The sequence below is a fragment of the Apodemus sylvaticus genome, chromosome 21, assembly GCF_947179515.1.
Source record: "Apodemus sylvaticus chromosome 21, mApoSyl1.1, whole genome shotgun sequence".
Classification (NCBI taxonomy): Eukaryota; Metazoa; Chordata; class Mammalia; order Rodentia; family Muridae; genus Apodemus; species Apodemus sylvaticus.
Window position 1 is genome coordinate 46,212,434 of NC_067492.1, and position 18,273 is coordinate 46,230,706.

Sequence of the window (18,273 nt, forward strand, 5' to 3'; positions counted from 1 at the left end):
GGCAGAGGTGGCTCAGAAGTTCCGAGCATATTCTGTTCTTTCAAAGGACCTGAGGTGAGGGCTCAGGCTCCAGGGATCTAACACCCTCTTCTGGTCTCAGAAGGCACCTTCACAGAGGCCCAAAGCCACAAACACAGAAACAATAAATCTGTAAAACACAATCCTGGCGGCACTCATTGTTTTGAGGAGACCCCATAATCCTTTCACAGACTGTTCAGATCTCTGACCTCCACCCTCCGAATTTCTCCAGGGCCGAGGTGGGTTGAACTGCTCACGAAATTGGTTCAATGAGCCAGAGGCTGGGCACAGCCGGAAGAGCCTCTGCCCTGTGGAAGTTTCCTTTCCAGGAGCCGCAGGTGCCCTGCACTGGGCCGCGTGCTCTTCAGAGCGATGCCCCAGCGCTGTTCCTCCGGGAGCTAACCAACTGCCTTCCCTCTTCCCTCTATTTCCCAAGAGTAACTTGCAAGGCATCTTGGTCAAGACAAAGACCACTCTAGTTCAGAAGCCCTTGGATTCAAGTTTTCTCGTTTTTATTATTTTTTTTTGTTCTTTTTAATGTCATGCAATATTTCACAGTCCCAAGCCCACGTTTTTCAAACAAGATAGGAAAAAAAGGAAAAAAATTTTAAAAAGATAAAGGAAAAAAAAAGAAGCAAGGGAATCGGTGGTGGTGGTAATTTTTTCTCTTTTTTCTTTTGTTATTTCAAGCAGGACCAAATGTCGGGAAAAAAAACCGTTTTCTCAATCTTTTTTTTTTTTGTCCTTTTAAAAATTGTTAGTGTTATTTTCTTGTAGTTGATCTCTGCAGGCAGTAATAAGTTTGGCGTGGCCCGCAAGCACTCCCGTGGGTCTGAGAAGTGTGTGGGGCGTGCAGCCGTCCCTCCGGCTCGCAGCCACCTCGGTTTCGTTCACCGGGAAAACGAAAGATTCAATCGAGATGATAAAACTCATCAATAGAAGCTATTTTGTTTTTCTCCCCGGTTTTCTTTTTTAAAAACGTTATTGTTTATCATTTGCGGTGCGCCCGCACTTTACGGGCGCTGCGGGGGGCGGGGCGGCTTAGCACCAGTCGTCCTCGCTCTCGCTGTACGCGTCGTGCGCGCCCCTGCGGGCTGTGCGCGGCCGCGGCGCGCCGTGCCCCGCGTAGTAACCATTGGGCAGCCTGCGGCCGTGGCGCGGTGACGCGCAGCCCGCGGCGCGCGGAGTCCTGGGCGACCGCGGCGCGGGATCGTGCGCGCCCCCTGGCGGCTCGCGCGGGCTGTCGGGCTCGGTGTAGTCGGCGCCGCGCGGCCGCGGGCCTTCGGGCGCATGCGCAGGCCAGCGCGGCGCACGGCGGCAACCCCGCGGCGAGCCGCCAGGGGGCGCTGCGGGACCCGCCATCCTGCGCGCCGCAGGCCTGCGCGGAGCGGGCGAGTAGGACACAAGCGGCCGCGGGGTGCAGGGGGTCTGGGGGAGCTGGCGGCGGCCGCGCCGCGGCGTGCTGGTGCCGGACGTAGAGGGGGCTGGGCTTCCACTGACGGAACTACTGCCCTACACGAAAATCGAAACAAAGGAAATCAAAAGCAAAGATACCACGGACCAACCAGGAGCACACGGGGACACACAGACGGGAGGGCGGGCGGGCGGCGGGACGGAGAGGCGGGGAGGGGGACGGGCAAACCAACACAACAGTGAGGAGAGAAACGAGAAACGAGCTTCGTAAGTTTCCGAAGTCACTCACAGGCGTCCGCAGGACACGAGTCGCAGGGAAGCCGGGCCAAGGGGAAAAGCAAGAGTGGCGGGCTACCCACGCCCCGCCCCGGGCGCCTCCCAGGCCCGCCCCCCGCCCCACCCACTGCGGCCCCACTCCTGCCCCCCCCCCTTGGTCAGTCTGGGCCTGCCACACGCACCTGTCTGTGTGTCGTGTGCTCCCGACCCTCGCTGGGCGAGCGGGACCAGCGCTGCTCCCGGGCCCGCGCCCGGCCGGTGTCCGGCCGCTCCTGTGCGTAGCGATCCCGGTCGGGGGCCGGGGGATGATGGTGATGATGGTGGTGGTGGTGGTGTGGCCGATGCTTCCGGTCCTTGGGCCGGCCCCGGTCCTGGTCCCGATCTTTGGAGGGCAGGTCACCCGATTGGGTGGTCATGCTCAGATCTGTCCCTAGGCCTGAGTGGGGAATGAGACCATGGTGAGGGAGGCCACAGAGGGAAGGGAGAAGTCTGGAGAGGTAGGGCCTGGAGTGTCCCCAGGCAGTAGCCCCTGGTTTTATCCTAGTACCACCTCCACCTCTTTTACACTTATTTTCAGCTCACACATCCTCCCGCGGTGGCACTCATCTCAAAGTGTGACCTTCCACATCATGGGTTCCAGGAATCAAACTCAAGTCTTCAGGGTTGGCAGCAAATGCCTTTACAGGCTGTCATCCTGCTTGGTGCATCCTTTTTCTTAGTGTTGAATATGACCAACTTAAGACTTTGTACATGTTAGCCACCTACCCCAGACATACCCGGCCCAGTCTCTGTCTTTTTAACATTTCTCCTCTCTCTCTGCCGTACGCACGAGCGTGGCCATGTGTGTGCACCCACACATTGAGGCCAGTTAGTTAACTGCAGGTATTATTCCTCAGTAATGCTCACTTCACTTTTGTTTTAATTGGGGATAAAGGGTTGTAGTCATGGCTCAGGGGTTAAGAGGGTATGATTACACTTGCAGAGGACCTAAATTCAATTTCCTGCACACATGTTCAACTGCTCCACTGCCCTAGGCCCAGGAGATCCAACACCCTCTTCTGGCCCCTGAGGGCACCTGCATTGTCAAGAACTCAAACTCACACCTGAATTAAAATAAAACGTAGCTGGCCATGGTGGTGCACACCTTAAATCCCAGCACTCAGGAAGCAGAGGCAGGCAGATCTCTGAGTTTGAGGACAGCCTGGTCTACAGAGTGAGTTCCGGCACAGCCAGGGCTACACAGAGAAACCCTGTCTTGGGGGAAAACAGCCAACAAAAATTCCCAACTAAGGCATGCCTTTAATTCTAGCATTCCAGAGCTAAAGGCAGAGAACCTCTGTGAGTTCCAGGCCAAAGACCACATAGTGAGATCTTGTCTCAAACTAAATAAATCTTTTGTTTATTTATTTTGGTGTGTATGATGTGTGCACATGAGTGTTGGTTTAAATGCCATAAGGTGCACATGGGGTTTGGGACAATATTGGGTGTTGGCCCTTATCTTCATCTTGTCTGCCACAGGGTCTCGTTACCGGCTGTACATGCCTCGCTAGCTGGTCCAAGAGCTTCTGGGGCTCTCCCATCGCCATCTCCCACCTCCCCGGGGCTGGGATCCCACATGTGCACCTCCCATCTGTCTGCAAGCGGCTCTTTACAGACCCAGGTCCTCAGCTTGCCTTACCTTTGGAGCCTCTCCAGGTTCCACATTATTTTGTCCAAAGGCAGCGCCCAACACTAACCTGCAGGTCCCTCAGTGGCTCAAGCTAGCCAGCCTGTGAGTGTCAGGGACCCACCTGTTTCTGCAGTCTCAGTACCAGGGCTTCAGCTATGCACTGCCGTGGTGCTTGCTGGTGATCCTACATCAGGTCCTGGAGACATCACCCATCTGCACCTGGCCTGTCTGCTTCCCTCCCTCCCTCCCTCCCTCCTTCCCTCCCTCCTAGTTTTCCTTCTAATTTTTACTTATTTATGAGTGGTCTGTGTGTATATGTGGTACATGCCAGAGAGAACATCGGATCCCATTACAGATGGTTGGGAGCCACCATGTGGTTGCTGGGAATTGAACTCAGGACCTCTGGAAGAACAGTCAGTGGTCTTAACTATTGAGCCATCTCTCCAGCCCCTCTTGGGGGTTTTCAAGACAGGGTTTCAAGAAAGCTGTGTAGCTCCAGCTTTCCCGGAGCGGGCTGGCCTTGAACTCAGAGATTCCCCTACCTCTGCCTCCTGAGTGCTGGGATTACAGGCGTGCGCCACCACCGCCCGGCCTTCTATTTCTTTATGGATCCATCCTGTGCTCTGGGTCCCGTGGCAGCCTACCTGTGTCCACATCAGTGTATCTGCCCAGAGAGCGCTCAGAGGTGCGGTGGCCACGGTCCCGGCGGCGTTGGTGGTACCGTTGGTTCTCCTCAGGCGGTACCCGCTCTAGTGAGTAGTCATCTAGTCTCCGGCCTTTAGGTCCCAGCACGGAGGCTGAGCGCTTCATGGGGCTGGTATCAGAGATGGTCTGGGGGAGGGGACAGGTGTGGGCAGAGTTAATGGCCAGCATTTTCATGGCCCGCTCCTTCCAGCCCCGCAGTTATGCTTGTCTGCCTGGTGACAGAATCAGAGTGTGTAAGCATCCAGGGCTTATGCCCAGGGGTGCGGTGGGGGATCTGAGTGTCTGGCTTCCCTGCTGCAGGGGTGAAGCCCTATGGATACTTAAGTCCAGTGACAGGACTGTCGCAGCTTCTTAGGGTATGTGCCAGACTTTGGCCAGAAGGCCCTGGCTAACCCCTGACCCTGCTTTTCAGGAGCCCCTGGTGTTTAGGCTGGCTAACTGGCGAGAAGCAAACCTGGGAGCCCTGCCTCTCCTTGCCCCTCATGCCTGTCCCCACCTCTGGTCCCTATCCCCCAGGCCCAGCGTGGGCAGTCCTAGTAGTGGAGGGACTGGAGATCATCTGAATCTGCATTTACTGTCCCCGAATCCTTGTCCTTGCCCTGCCACGGACAGTCTTCAGTTCTCTCTGTAGCAGGCAGAAGGAGGAAGTCAGGCCAACTGGACCAGGCCTGGTCCAACTCTGATGGGCAGGACCCGGCCCAAGGCAGGAGATAAGGGACCTGAGGCAGTAGGCCAGTGGTCACTGGTTGAACTGGAGGAACGGACTCCCAAGAAATGGGCAGGGTGGGCAGGTCGGCCTCTTGGAGGCTCTGAAGACGAAGTGGGGTGCAGTGTGGCCCCCTGCACACACAGGACACAACACACAAGGAAGGGGCTCCATGGGGGAGAGGTGGGGTGGGGTCTGGAACGAAAGGGTAGGATGGAGGGTAGGGGGAGATGGTGGGAGCTGTCACAGACAGGGCAGGGAGGGAGAGGGGCTGGAGCCAGGCTGGCCGGGCGCGGTACATACACTGAGGTTATTTCCACGTGGCCGGCCCCTTCTCCTCTGTCCCAGCCCCACAGGATGGCGCACACAGAAAAAACAGAAAGAAGGAAATAAATATAAAAGGCAAAAAGATGGTGAGTGGTGGTACGTGGAGGAGGTGAGGGTAGAGAGGTTAAAACTCCGGCGTTGAGTGAGGGGGCGCCCCAGGACCCGGCTGGCTGTCCCCCACAATGGGCACAGGAGAAACAGGAGACAGACAGATGGCAGAGACACGAGACTGACAGATGGGACGGCAAGGCCACAGGCTCCTGGCCCGTTTCATGCGATGCACTGCGGCCCGGCACCCCTCCCCCACCGTGCCCCAGCTTCTGCTCAAAGCTTCCAGGTGGCCCTCAGCCCAGCTTGGCTCATCTCTGTTTGGGGGCCAGCAGACCAGGCCTGACAGAAGGGATGGGGCAGCCACATGCACCCCAAGGTCACAGCAGCCAGAGGCCAGGCCCTTGGGCCATGATGACCCAGCCAGATGCAGTGAATATGCTAGATAATGCAGGGTAAGCCGCCATAGCCAGACATGCCTGCCCCTCCTCCTGCTCTTTCTTCTTGTCCTCAGTAGCAGCCTGGGCTTTATCCCCATTCCCTACTGCGCAGTAGCCAGGCATGCTTGGTTCTCTATCCCCATGGGATCTTGCCTTCCCTACAGGGGGCCGAAGTAGCTGAGAGAAGCAGCCACACTGAGACACACGAACCAGGTACACATCCAACCAGCCAACCCTCCCAGACATGTGACAGAATATATGCCCCAGCCATCCCAGGCCCATCCAGACTCTGCTTTCAGATTCCTCAGACATGCCCTATTCCTGAAGGCAGCAGGCCATGTGCATGCGCATGAACATGCCTGTTAACACTGGTAGCACATAGGTGCATGTGCATGTATGTATGTATGCACTGCATGGAAGTGGTATGTGTGTGCAGTGCATAGGGACATGTGTTTTGCTGTGGTGGGACCCAGTTCTGCCCATGCTAAGCATGAGGATACCATGAGCTCCACCCTCCAGCTTTGGAGTCAGGATTCTAGTTTTCTTATTTAAAATTAGTGTATTATCTGTGTATGTGTGGGTGAGTTTGTGCACCCGTGTGTGGGTTCCTGAGACGGTGAGAAGAGGGTAGTGGGTCCCTGGAGCTCCAGGTACCGGAGGCTGTGAGCATCATGTAGTGTAGGGTGCTGGCAACCAGTCAGGTCTTCTGCAAGAGCAGCGCATGCTCTTACCCAGTGAACTACTTCTCCAGCCAGTAGTAGTCAGGACTCTTAAAGTTTGCTTTGAGTCAGGATGTCACACGGTTCAGGCTGGCCTCAAACTAGCTATATAGCAGTGTCTGACTGTGAACTCACAATCTTCCTGTTTCTACCTTCCCACTGACAGGATTATAGATGTAAGTCACGGTGCCTGTTTGAGTTATGGTCCAGGTCTATACCCTAAGCTGGCCTGGAACTCCACGTTCCCCTCGGCCTCCTGAGTGTGTGAGACGCCTCATGCTGTGAAGCAGGCATTCCCAATGGCATCTCCCACCAGAGCTGGACCCACCCCGTCCCAAACCCACCCCTCCTCCCCTTTGTGTTCTCAAAGAGGGCAGATAGGGGCCGCTTGGCACTGACTACTGTGTTAGGCAAGGGCACTCCGTCTCTCTCTGGCTCTGTCAGGGAGAGGTTAGGAGGACCAGCTCTGAAGGAGTCAGGAAAGGGTGGTCTCCTCCCTACCCTACCCACGAGGCAGCAGATGCTCCCAACCCAGGCTGGGGTTCCCAAGGGAGAGGTACAAGAGCCCCAGGAACTTGTGTGGGGACAGCCGAGAACTTGTGTGGGGACGGCCCAGAATCCTGCAAGCTCTCACCTGGTTCTCCGCTGGGAGGCGTGGCATGGAGGCGGCCCTGGCCTGGCCTTCCATGGGGAGGTAGTGTTCGCTGTCTGAGTAGCCATCAGTACCCATTTCTCGCATCTCCACAGACTGTCAGGCAGAAGGTGGAGCAGGGTGACTCTGGGGCCTATGTGTGTGGGAGAACCCGTTCTGCCTGGCCCACCCAGCCTGGGGTAGGGGTGCAGCACCTGGGAGTTGGGCTGGCTGTTGGGCATGTCGATGGGTGGCCCTCGCTCCGGGCTCCAGGTGCCAGTCTTCTGGAACATCTCTTGGGCCCGCTGGGTCACCCAGGACGGGCTCTCCTTCAAGCCGCTTTCTTGAGCCATCCTGCACGGAGGCCATAGGCCAGAAAGGGTGTGCATCCTCTGGGCTTGGAACCTGGGGCCTGACACCCATCCACAAGTGTCCAGTGGATACTCACAGGCCTCCTCCTGGGTCCAGCTGAGTGGAGGGAAGGGCGTTCTGGCTGGGTCCTCCCTCCTGTGTTGGCGATGGAGGCTCCATGCGCTGGAACATGAGTGGGGTCCGGTTCTGGGAAGACAAGGAAGCGGTGTGTGCAGGGAGGGCTGGGCGGAGCCAGCACCTACTGGAAGCTGAGGCTGAGCCTGTGGTGCTGGGCCCGAGCCCAGGGCCTTGTTTTAGGAAAGTCCACTCCACTTCTCCAACCCCACAAGTTCTTCTTGACCCCTGCTTACTTACACACAGGTAGGTCTGATCTCTCTGCTAATCTGCCCAGTTTTTTTTTTTTTTTTTTTTGAGGACTCTCTGTAGATTTGGCTGTTCTAGAATTCCCTGTGTAGTCCTGACTGTCCTGGGACTCCCTGTGTAGTCCTGGCTGTTCTAGAACTCCCTGTGTAGTCCTGACTGTCCTGGAACTCCCTGTGTAGTCCTGACTGTCCTGGGACTCCCTGTGTAGTCCTGACTGTCCTGGGACTTCTTGTGTAGTCCTGACTGTCCTGGGACTCCCTGTGTAGTCCTGGCTGTTCTAGAATTCCCTGTGTAGTCCTGGCTGTTCTAGAACTCCCTGTGTAGTCCCGGCTGTCCTGGGACTCCCTGTGTAGTCCCGGCTGTCCTGGGACTCCCTGTGTAGTCCTGACTGTCCTGGGACTCCCTGTGTAGTCCTGACTGTCCTGGGACTCCCTGTGTAGTCCTGACTGTCCTGGGACACCCTGTGTAGTCCTGACTGTCCTGGGACTCCCTGTGTAGTCCTGACTGCCCTGGGCTCACAGAGATCTGCCTGCTTCTGCTTCCTGAGTGCCCCAATTAAAAAACATTTAGCTTTTACTTAAATTTATTTATTTTCTGTGCTACACATATGTTGCGTACACATGCCATGGAGAATGGAACTCAGGTTCCATTCAAAGACAAGAATCTTTACCTACTCAACTACTTCTTGAGACCCTGTCCACCTTTTGTTGTCATCTACAAAGTTTATGGTGGAGACCCAGGCAATCAAGATGTGTGTGTGTGTGTGCGTGTGTCTCCCTCCCTCTCTCCCTCTCTCCCTCTCCCTTCTAGCTAATTTTTTCAGAACTAACCCATTTATCACCTATCTTCCACCATGCTCACCTTCCACATCCCACACCTCTAACCAATACAGAAAGCTCGCCGTGCCTTTCTCCCACGCGCAGCCAGCAGAGGGTGTCCAGTGGACTGCCCTTCATGTACATAAGACCCTCTTCTGCTCCCAGGACATTTGGAATAAAAGTTGTGGTCCCCGCTGCAGTATCCAGGGTTTAGCCCCATGTCCTCCCTATTTTTGGCTCCTCCCACCTTTCTCTTTGCTGGGTTCTGTTACCTTGACCTGACCTCTTCAGTATTTCCTAAGCTCATCACCCAAGGCTCAGCCTCAGGCCTTTGTAAGGCTGTTCTCTCTGCCTGGAATGCTGTTGTGTAATAGATTCTTCTCAGATTGAAATATTACTTCCTGCAGGGAAGTTCTTTAAGGCACAAGATAAACAACTCTGAATAGCCGAAGGAAGTCCCTGAAACCGAGCAGATTCACCTAGTCCCTTCTTGCCGGAGTAAGCAGTAAAGACTGCTGAGAGTCACTCTCAGAGGGGTTCAGCTACTCCAAAGACCCTGCGTTAAGAGCAGCTGCTAGAAGAAACAGAAGTTTCTTCCCCAGTTTGGATCAACCGAGTCACTTGGGAAGGACACTTTCCAATCTGCTGAGCTGCTTACAGGCTGTGTAGTGTGCTCTGGGTTGCCAGCTTTTGTGAGCTGTCACCCAAGCTGCGGTGGGTTGTGGTGATGCAATGTCTTTGAGTTATTTCTGCTTCTTAAGTAATCCTAATTACTTAAGAATCCTCATGGTTCACCATGTTGGATTTTGGTGGTATCTGTACTTTGGTCTAAAGTGGAAAACCTATCAGGGGTGAGTATCATGTCTTTCCAGGATAAGTTTTGTCACACAACAAATGTTTTCCTCTGGATATACATTCTTCCATTTCTTTCTTTCTATCTGGTTGAGCTTGAACTCACAAGAGGTCTGCTTGCCTCGGCCTTCTCTTCCTAGTGTTGGGACTAAAGGCCATGTGCCACCATGTTTGACTTTTTCTTTGTTTTTATGTTTTATTATGTGTATGAGTCTTCTGCCTGCATGTATGTATATGCACCGTGTGTGTGTGTGTGTGTGTGTGTGTGTGCCTGATGCCTGAAAACCCCAAGAACTGGGGTCACAGAAGGTTGAAGGCCATTATGTGGGTGCTGGGAACTGAACATGGTTCCTTTGTAAGAGTATCTATCTGGTGCTCTTAATTGCTGAGCTAGCTTTCTGCCCCTCCCCCTCCTCCCCGTCCTCCCCCCCCCCACCCCCCCAGATTCTTACTATATTATGTTGTCTTGGTTTGGCCTAGAGCTCCCTCTATGTGGTCTGTAAACCAGGGTGTCATAAAACTCATAGAGATCTGTCTTTCTCTGACTTCTAAGTTAAAGGTGTGCACCATGATACCTGGTCTCCAGCTTACTTTACAAAAGTATTTATCTTACTATTTTATATGTGTGTGTGTGTGTGTGTGTATACCACACGTGATCAGGTGACCACAAAGATCAGAAGGGGGCTTCAGATTCCCTGGAACTGGACTTAGAGGCAGTTGTGAGACACCATGTGGGTGCTGGGAACTGAACCCAGGCACTAACTGCTGAGCCATGTTTGCAGTCCCTTCCCCTTTTCCCTTTGCTCCTCAGGGAGGGGGGGTGTCCTTGATCCTTCACTTCACACCACACATCCTGGCTCTAGCGCTCTATATCGTAGGCTGCACTCTCCCCATAGTGGCACACTATGCCACTATGAAACCGCTCTTAGTCATCTGAGGCTGCCAGTCTCTCCCGGCTGGAATGGAAGCTCCTTGGGGCAGGCCAGGGCCTGAAGCAGTGACTGCCACAGGCAGTCACCCAGCACCTGTTGGTGACTGAAAATGAACAGGCATGTGTCCCTGCGATGGCCCAGCCTCACCACACTTCTCGTTTCAACTGGCTCCCACAAGGACAGACAGATGCGGCACCCCGTTCCGGGCACCCTCCCCACGCCCTTCACCCCTCACCCCCCACTCCCCCGCCCCACCCCGCAGCGGGCGTACCTGCTCCTCTCGCATGGCCTGCAGCTTCTTGGCCTTGCTTTGCCGGTAATACTCCATGATCATCATGGCTGCGTAGATCTTACCCACTGTCAGGTCCGTGGCTGTGGAAGACGAAGACGGGGAAGCTCTCACCCAGCTCAGCCTCTGCTCTGAGGCCTCCCCCGCCCTGCCCCAACCCTCTCTGGCTTTGGTCTTACATTTGTGAGGTGTGACTAGCAGATCCAGGGTCTTCTGAGACAGGTTGGGCCAAATGGCCATCATCTCCTTGCGAAGCTCTGCATCCATTTGCTGCTTGTCAGCCCCACCTGCAGCATCGAGAGAGATGGGGTTAAGTGCCCAGAGGTGGCCTTGGCAGCCACTGTAGGGCCGCTGCCAGGCCCTGCCCATTAGAGATGCCACAAGGGCTAGGATTGTTTTCCAACTGCATTCCTGGGGTTGGCTACCCCCCACTGCCTCAGTTTCCCCATTGGTGAAAACCATCAGGATGACAGTCAGCATTTGCCCTACCTGGCTGTTTGCCAATCCAGGCCATGCCTGCCACAGTGCTGTGCCTTTGTCCTCTTGACTCAGGGTGGAGGTCAAGTCCACGAATGGGTTGGCATCAGAGTTTTGGGAGGGGTTACTTTGGGTACTGGGGACAGAACCCAGGACTTTGCATATATTAGGCAAGAGCTATACCACTTGCACCACACCAAAAATGTCTGAAATGGCACCCTTGTTCCACGTTTGAGGCAGCTGATAGTTGGGACTACTCCATCATTGCAACAAATGGCCCCAGTGTGTAGGTAGTTTATATATATATATATATATATATATATATATATATATATATATATATATATATAGTGTGTGTGTGTGAATATGCATGCTTACTTGTGTGCCTTCATGTGGAGGTCAGGGGTAGGACTTGGCCATCATGCCTCAGGAGCCATTTACCTTGTTTGTTGAAAGAGGATTTCTCACTGGCCTTGAATTCATGAACTAGACTAGGGTGGCTGGAAACTGGGCCCAGAGGGTCATTTGTCACTACCTACCCAAAGCCACATAGGTTCTTTTTTTTCTTTTGGATTTGGTTTTTTCAAGACAGGGTTTCTCTGTGTAGCCCTGGCTGTCCTGGAACTCACTCTGTAGCCCAGGCTGGCCTCAAACTCAGAAGTCCACCTGCCTCTGCCTCCCAGAGTGCTGGGATTACAGGCGTGTGTGTGTTTATGCGTGTGGACCTGTGGAAGGCAGAGGATCCTTGGGGGAGTTAGTTTTCTCTGTCCACAATATGGGATGCAGGTGTCTGATTCAAGTCACCAGCTTTACCTGCGGGTGCCCCAGCCAGTATCAGGAAAAGGGAGGGGGTGTTTAAAGTGGTGTGGAGAGGCCGGGGCATGAGTAGATCTAATCGTGGTAGCATCTCTGCGACTAGATCCCGTAGCTCTAAAAGAAAGAACTGAGCAGCATGCTCCCTCTGCCTCCGTGTGCCACGCGTGCTGTCTGGGACTGTCATGAGTGGACTTTGCTAAATCATATCCAGTTTGGGGCGTGTCACTCACAATGGAACACAGACAAGAAGCCCAGTAATCTATAACAGGAGCCTGAGCTACCCCAGCACACCTCACAGAGGCTGCCAGCCCTCTCCACCCTAGTTCCCCTGCCAGGGATGTGATCTTTGTTATCGTAAGTCTCTAGCCCCTCATCCCAGCCATGGGAGTCACTGGGGCTCAGGATGGGATGACAGGATCATGGTGTGGCCCTTCGAGACTGAATCGTGAGCACCGGGACCGGCCACCTGAGTCACAACAGTATGGAGATGCACCATGTCCCCTTCACTCTGTCACCCAAACGATGGGGACGGGAGGGCCTGTGTATCTTTTCCAAGCTTCTCTTCTCTGGGGTCTTGAGGCAGGGGGTCACTGAACAGCACAGCTCAAGCCCCTTCTGTGTCGGCCTTCCCAGCTCTGGCCTCACAAACGTGGCATGACACCTGGCTTCCTCAGGCCTGCCTTTAGTTTTTACTTTTTTGGTTTTTGAGACAGAGTTTCTCTGAGTAGTCCTGGCTGTCCTGGAACTCACTCTGTAGACCAGGCTGGCCTCAAACTCAGAAATCCACTTGCTTCTGCCTCCCAAATGCTAGGATTAAAGGCGTGTGCCATCACTGCCCAGCCCTACCTGGCCTGGCCAGGCCTGTCAGGCCTCTGATCAACACAGTCCCAATCCACCCAACCCACAAACAGAAGGCAGACAACGGGAAATATCCTATTTAGGTTTGAGCCATGGAAACCTTGGGACTGTTACAGTGACAGCCTTCTTCATGACGACTGCACCTGTGTGCCTCCTACCTCCATCTGTGTGGCCCCCATCCACCTGTGTGGTCCCTACCTTCACCTGCATGGCACACACCTCCACCCCTGCAGCCCCCCCCCCCCCAGCAGGACTGAAGTTCCAGACACTGCAGGCTTGATGGTGTGGCTCAGTGCGTATCTCTTCTTTAGTGTCCTAGTTAACTTTGTCAATCTGATACAGTCTAGCTAGACTCCGCAGAGAAGAGAGTCTCAACTGAGGGATTACCAATGATGACCGGCCCGGAACATGTCTGTGGGGGTTTGTCTTAACTATTAACCATGAAAAAGGGCTCAACCCACTGAGGGCAGATCAATTCCCTGGACTACAGGTGGTCCTGGACTACACAAGGAAGCTAGCTAAGGGCTGGGCCAGGTGGCTCAGGGATTAAGAACATGTTGTTGCTTTGCAGAGGACCTGGTTTCAACTCCTGCACTTACAGGGCAGCCCACGACTGTCTGACTATCCTGTAACTCCAGGCCCAGGGGAACTGACATCCTCTTTTGACCTTTATACACAGATGGTGCACATATATGCAAACAAAAGATTCATATACACTGGGCTGGAGAAATGGCTCAGTGGCTAAGAGCATAGACCGCTCTTCCAGAGGTCCTGAGTTCAGTTCCCAGCAACCACATGGTGGTTCACAGCCATCTGTACCATCTGTAATGGGATCTGATGCCCTCTTCTGGTGTGTCTGAACACAGCGACAGTATACTCACATATATAAAATAAATCTTTTTTTAAAAAAAAGACTCATATACATAAAATAAATAAAAAGCACTCTGGGAGGCAGAGGCAGTCGGATTTCTGAGTTTGAGGCCAGCCTGGTCTACAGAGTGAGTTTCAGGACAGCCAGGGCTATACAGAGAAACCCTTTCTTGGAAAAAAACAAACAAAACCAAAAACCAAAAATAAATAAATAAATAAAGAGGAGAGAAAACTAGTTAAGGTCTGGAGGGATGGTTCAGTGGTCATGAAGATATACTACTTTTGTCAAAGACCCAAGTTTTGTTCCCAAAACTACGACTACCTGTAAGTCAGGCTCCAGGAACACAAGGGGCCTGACCCCCTCTTCCAGCACCTGTAGGCACCAAGCACACACATGATGCATAGACATACACCCAGACAAAACACCCATATATATTAAATAAGTAAATAAACATTGTCAGGAGTGGTGGTTCACACCTTCAGTCAGTCCCAGTGCTTGCAAGGCAGAGGCAGGGAAATCTCTGAGTCTGAGGCCAGCCTGGTCTCCCGAGGAGTGGCAGGCGGCACATACCTGATGACCAGCATTGGGTTGCTTGTTTTCGCTGTCTGGCTGAGGGAGGCTGGACTCTGCCCCTTTGCCCACTGATCCATCTCTGCTGGGATCCACCTCACTTCCTGGGACAGGGTCTCTCTATGAACCCAGAGCTTATCGAGTTGTCTAGACTGGCTGTAATGTGAGTCCTGGGGATCCACTTGTCTCTTTGCCAGAGCTGTGTTTACACATGGGCACCGCCAACCCAGCTTTTATATGGGTGCTGAGGATTCGAACTCCAGGCCTCAGGCTTGGGCCACAATCACTTTGCTGACTAAGTTGCTTGCCAGTTTTGGGCGCCTGCTCTCTTCCTGCCCCTTATGAGGACGGTTCAGTCGTGCGTGCGGACCTCCGTGTAGTTCCTTAGATAGACTTGACATGACCCTGCCTCAGGCCCTTCGAACAAGTTGTTATCTCTGCCATGACTTCTTCCTATGGAGATGTGCGGCTGTCTCCCATCTCTTTCAAGTCTGTGCTTAGATGTTTTATTAAAGAGGCATACTGAGGGACCTACCATCTCTACATTTTAGTCTAGTTTTGTTTTGTGAGACAGGGTTTCTCTGTGTAGCCCTAGCTGTGTTGGAGGTCACTCTGTGGACCACTGTGGCTTCGAACTCACATAGATCCTTCCTCTGTCTCTGAAGTGGTGGGATCAAAGGCATTTACCACCGTCAATTGGGATTATTTTTATTTTTAAAAGAGGGTCTTGCTATGTAGCCCTGGCTGGCCTGGAACTTGCTATGTAGACCAGGAGGACCTGAAACTCACAAGATCCATCTACCTCTGCCTCCCAAATGAGTGCACCAAAGGCCTGGGCCACCACTCCGTCCTCACTTTTCTTTTTAAAGACGGATTTTATTTATTTATATTTCGTGTGGATTATTAGTTCGTTTGCATGTATGCATGTGCACCATGTAAATTTCCGGTGCCCATGGAGGCCACAGGAGGGTGTCAGATCCTCTGGAACTGGAGTTACAAGTTTGAAGCAAACCTGGGTCTCCTGTAAGAGCAGCAAGTGCTCTTAACTGCTGAGCCACCTCTCCCGGCACTCTAAAGCTGTTTTTGTTCGTTTTGTTTTTATGTTTGACAGGGTTATCCTGGAGCCACAGATGGCCTAGAACCACATCCCCGCAGACTGTCCGTCTCATCTCTCCGTTCCATTGTGGTAGGACCGAGCGATGCTCGCGTGGATAGGGCTGGGAGCGGATTTTTCCCTGGGGTCTTCATGGAAGGCTGCATGGTTGGCCTTGATCGTCTCTCTAGTCCAGGCTGGCCTTGAACCATGATTTTCCTGTCTCAGCCTCTGAAGTACTGAGACAGCACACTTGCCTGGCTACTCAATTTTGTGTGATTTTTTTTTTTTTTTGGTTTGTTTGGATTTGGTTTTTTCAAGATAGGGTTTCTCTGTATAGCCCTGGCTGTCCTGGAACGCACTCTGTAGACCAGGCTGGCCTCGAACTCAGAAATCTGCCTGCCTCTGCCTCACAGAGTGCTGGGATTACAGGATCCCATTACAGATGGTTGTGAGCCACCATGTTTTGATAGGAATTAAACTCAAGACCTCTGGAAGAGCAGTCAGTGCCCTTAGCTGCCCTCTCCCCAGCTGTCTTATTTTAAGAGAGTCTCATTAAACTGACCAGGCTGGCCAAGGCTACTCTGTGGCCTAGGCTGATCTTGAACTTGTGATCTTCCTGCCTCAGGTTGCCAAGGGGCTGGGATGACAGCACTGAGGGTCCCTCGGCTCCTGCTCTTTGCCTCAGAAAGTCTGAGGGATCCTCTCCAGGGCCTGCTTCCTTCCTGTGCCGCCCCCCCCCCCCCCCCCCCCGTCCCCAATGCCTTCTGCCTTCCCCCTGCCCTTCCTGCCTCTTGTCTGTCCCATCCTTTTGTATCTCGCACCTCAGGTCTGCAGCAATCTCTGCATCCTCTCTCCTTCACAGTCCACATCCACACGGGAGGGATCCTGTCAGAGTCTGAACACTCCATGGCCCTCAGCCTAAGTTGCCACCTGGCTTCGCTTGGGTTATGTGGCCCCGCCCACATTGTGGAATAGGTTGGGAAATGCACGAGTTGGGGGGGGAAGACACGCAGATCCAGATGGCATCAGATGTGTTTCTGGTGTGCTGAGAGGTTAGAAATATTGGGATAAGATCTTATCATTGTAAATTGTCATTATGTAATTGGGAGTTTCATATACATAAATATATTTGGTTAACTACTCAAGTTTAAGATTAATGTTTTGCTGGTTACTTGGAAGGAGTGAGTGCTGGACAGGAGAGAGAGACCTGCCGGGACCTGTGAACGGGACTTTCCTGAAAGTGGCATACATGTGTTAAAGAGTTACAGACTAACAGGATAGTTGGAATACTGCAGATCAACAGCCAGAATTATCCTGCGCTGTGTTCAGTCCCGTCTGTGGCCATATTTGATCCAATGTCATTTTGATAACCAGGTAAAGCCTTAGTATTCTTTTTTTGTTTGTTTTAAATTTTATTTTATTTTACGAGTATGGGTATTTTGCAGGTATGTATGTCTGTGTACTACGTGTGCCCAGTCCACACAGAGGCCAGAAGAAAGCATTAGATCCCCTGCGACTGGGGCTACAGTTGTGATTGGTTGTTGGGAATTGAAACCTAGTCTCTGGAAGAGCAGCCACTACCCTAAAGGCCGGGCGCTCTCTCCAGCCCCACCCGTTGGTTTATTATGCTGTGGTTGTTGGTGTTCTCTGTTTGCTGTGAAGGTGGAATGACTCCCAAGTGTGTGAACACTTGGTCACTGGCTGGTGGTGCTGCTTGGAAAGGTTGTGGGACTTTTTCAAGCTGGACCCTTTTGGAGAAGGTGGGCTGCTGGGGGCATGTACTCTCTCAGCTTCCTGGTGGGGGATGTTATTGGTCAGTCTCCTGCTCATGGTCAAGTCTCCCTGTCTTGCTGGGGACTGTATCCATCTGAAATTGTGAACCAAAGTTAACCCCTTCTCCTCCAAGTTCTTGTCTCAGAGTCATTTACCATGGTGGCAGGGACGGCTACAATTGTGCTGCACATTGGGTCCAAGTAGATCCCGGGTGTCTGGTCACGTGTCAGACCCTTCAGCAGTGCTCCGTATCCCACCCCCTTTCTCGCTGCTCTTTCCAGTTTACACTGTATCTGAGAGCCGCATTATGCCAATGTACGTAGAAGAGCCCCGAGTTTCCCCAAGTCTACAGGGTGAAGGTGTTGGAGAATTTCCCAAAGCAGGCAGTGGCCTCATGGAAGAGCCCAGAGACTCATGAATTCCTGGCTTGGAAGGAATCTTACAGGGTTGGCTGTGGATGCACTGCAGAGGAGATCACTGAGCGCCCTGGCCTTCACGTTTCTGCCAGCATGAAAGCAAACCTAAGACCATGAGAGGAGGTGACCTCAGACAGAGACTGTGAGCGGCCGGTAGAGCAAGGTGGCCATGCCTTTAATCCCAGGAGGCAGAGGCAGGTGGACCTCTGCCGGCTGAGTCCAGCTGTGAGCTCTAAGAGAGCCAGAGCTACATAGAGACCGAGTCAAACAAACAAGCACCAGCAACAAGGACAACCTGATTCAAAGTCCAGCTGGATGTGGTGGCCATGTCTTTAATGCTAGCACTCAGGAAGCTGTGACAGTCACATCTCTATGAGGGTTTTGTTGTTGTTTTGTTTTTGTTTTTGTGTTTTGTTTTTGTATTTTTTTGAGACAGGGTTTCTCTGTGTAGCCCTGGCTGTCCTGGAACTCACTCTGTAGACCAGGCTGGCCTCGAACTCAGAAATCTGCCTGCCTCTGCCTCCCAAGTGCTGGGATTACAGGTGTGCGCCACCACCGCCCGGCTTGTTGTTTTGTTTTTATGAGATAGGTTTGTGTGTTTGTGTGTGTGTGTGTGTGTATGTGTGTGTGTGTAGCCCTGGAACTTGTTCTGTAGACCAGGCTGGCCTCAAACAGAAATCTGCTTGCTTTTTCCTCTGTAACACTGAGAGTAAAGGCACATACCACCACTGTCTGGTGGATCTCTGTGAGTTAAGGCTAGCCTGGGGTATAATATTGAGCTCCAAGCCATCTAGGGCTGCAGAGTAAGAGCCTGTCAC

The 18,273-nt window shown here is 53.0% G+C and overlaps 1 protein-coding gene across 4 annotated transcripts in view; it reads right to left on the reverse strand.

The window, feature by feature from the left end:
* Window positions 1–506: 506 nt before the first annotated feature.
* Window positions 507–18,273, reverse strand: part of Cacna1a (calcium voltage-gated channel subunit alpha1 A) — a 231,115-nt gene continuing 213,348 nt past the window's right edge. For 2 of the 4 annotated variants that reach the window (XM_052166367.1, XM_052166365.1), the window contains exons 39-47: window positions 10,758–10,865; window positions 10,561–10,661; window positions 7,401–7,510; window positions 7,168–7,306; window positions 6,956–7,069; window positions 5,091–5,126; window positions 4,021–4,207; window positions 1,890–2,143; window positions 507–1,530 (exon numbers count right to left, since the gene is read on the reverse strand). In XM_052166367.1, coding sequence (XP_052022327.1) covers window positions 1,060–1,530; window positions 1,890–2,143; window positions 4,021–4,207; window positions 5,091–5,126; window positions 6,956–7,069; window positions 7,168–7,306; window positions 7,401–7,510; window positions 10,561–10,661; window positions 10,758–10,865 — 1,520 coding nt within the window. In that variant the 3' untranslated portion in view covers window positions 507–1,059. The remainder of the gene's footprint in view (window positions 1,531–1,889; window positions 2,144–4,020; window positions 4,208–5,090; window positions 5,127–6,955; window positions 7,070–7,167; window positions 7,307–7,400; window positions 7,511–10,560; window positions 10,662–10,757; window positions 10,866–18,273) is intronic. The other 2 variants (XM_052166366.1, XM_052166368.1) reach the window with 2 other exon arrangements.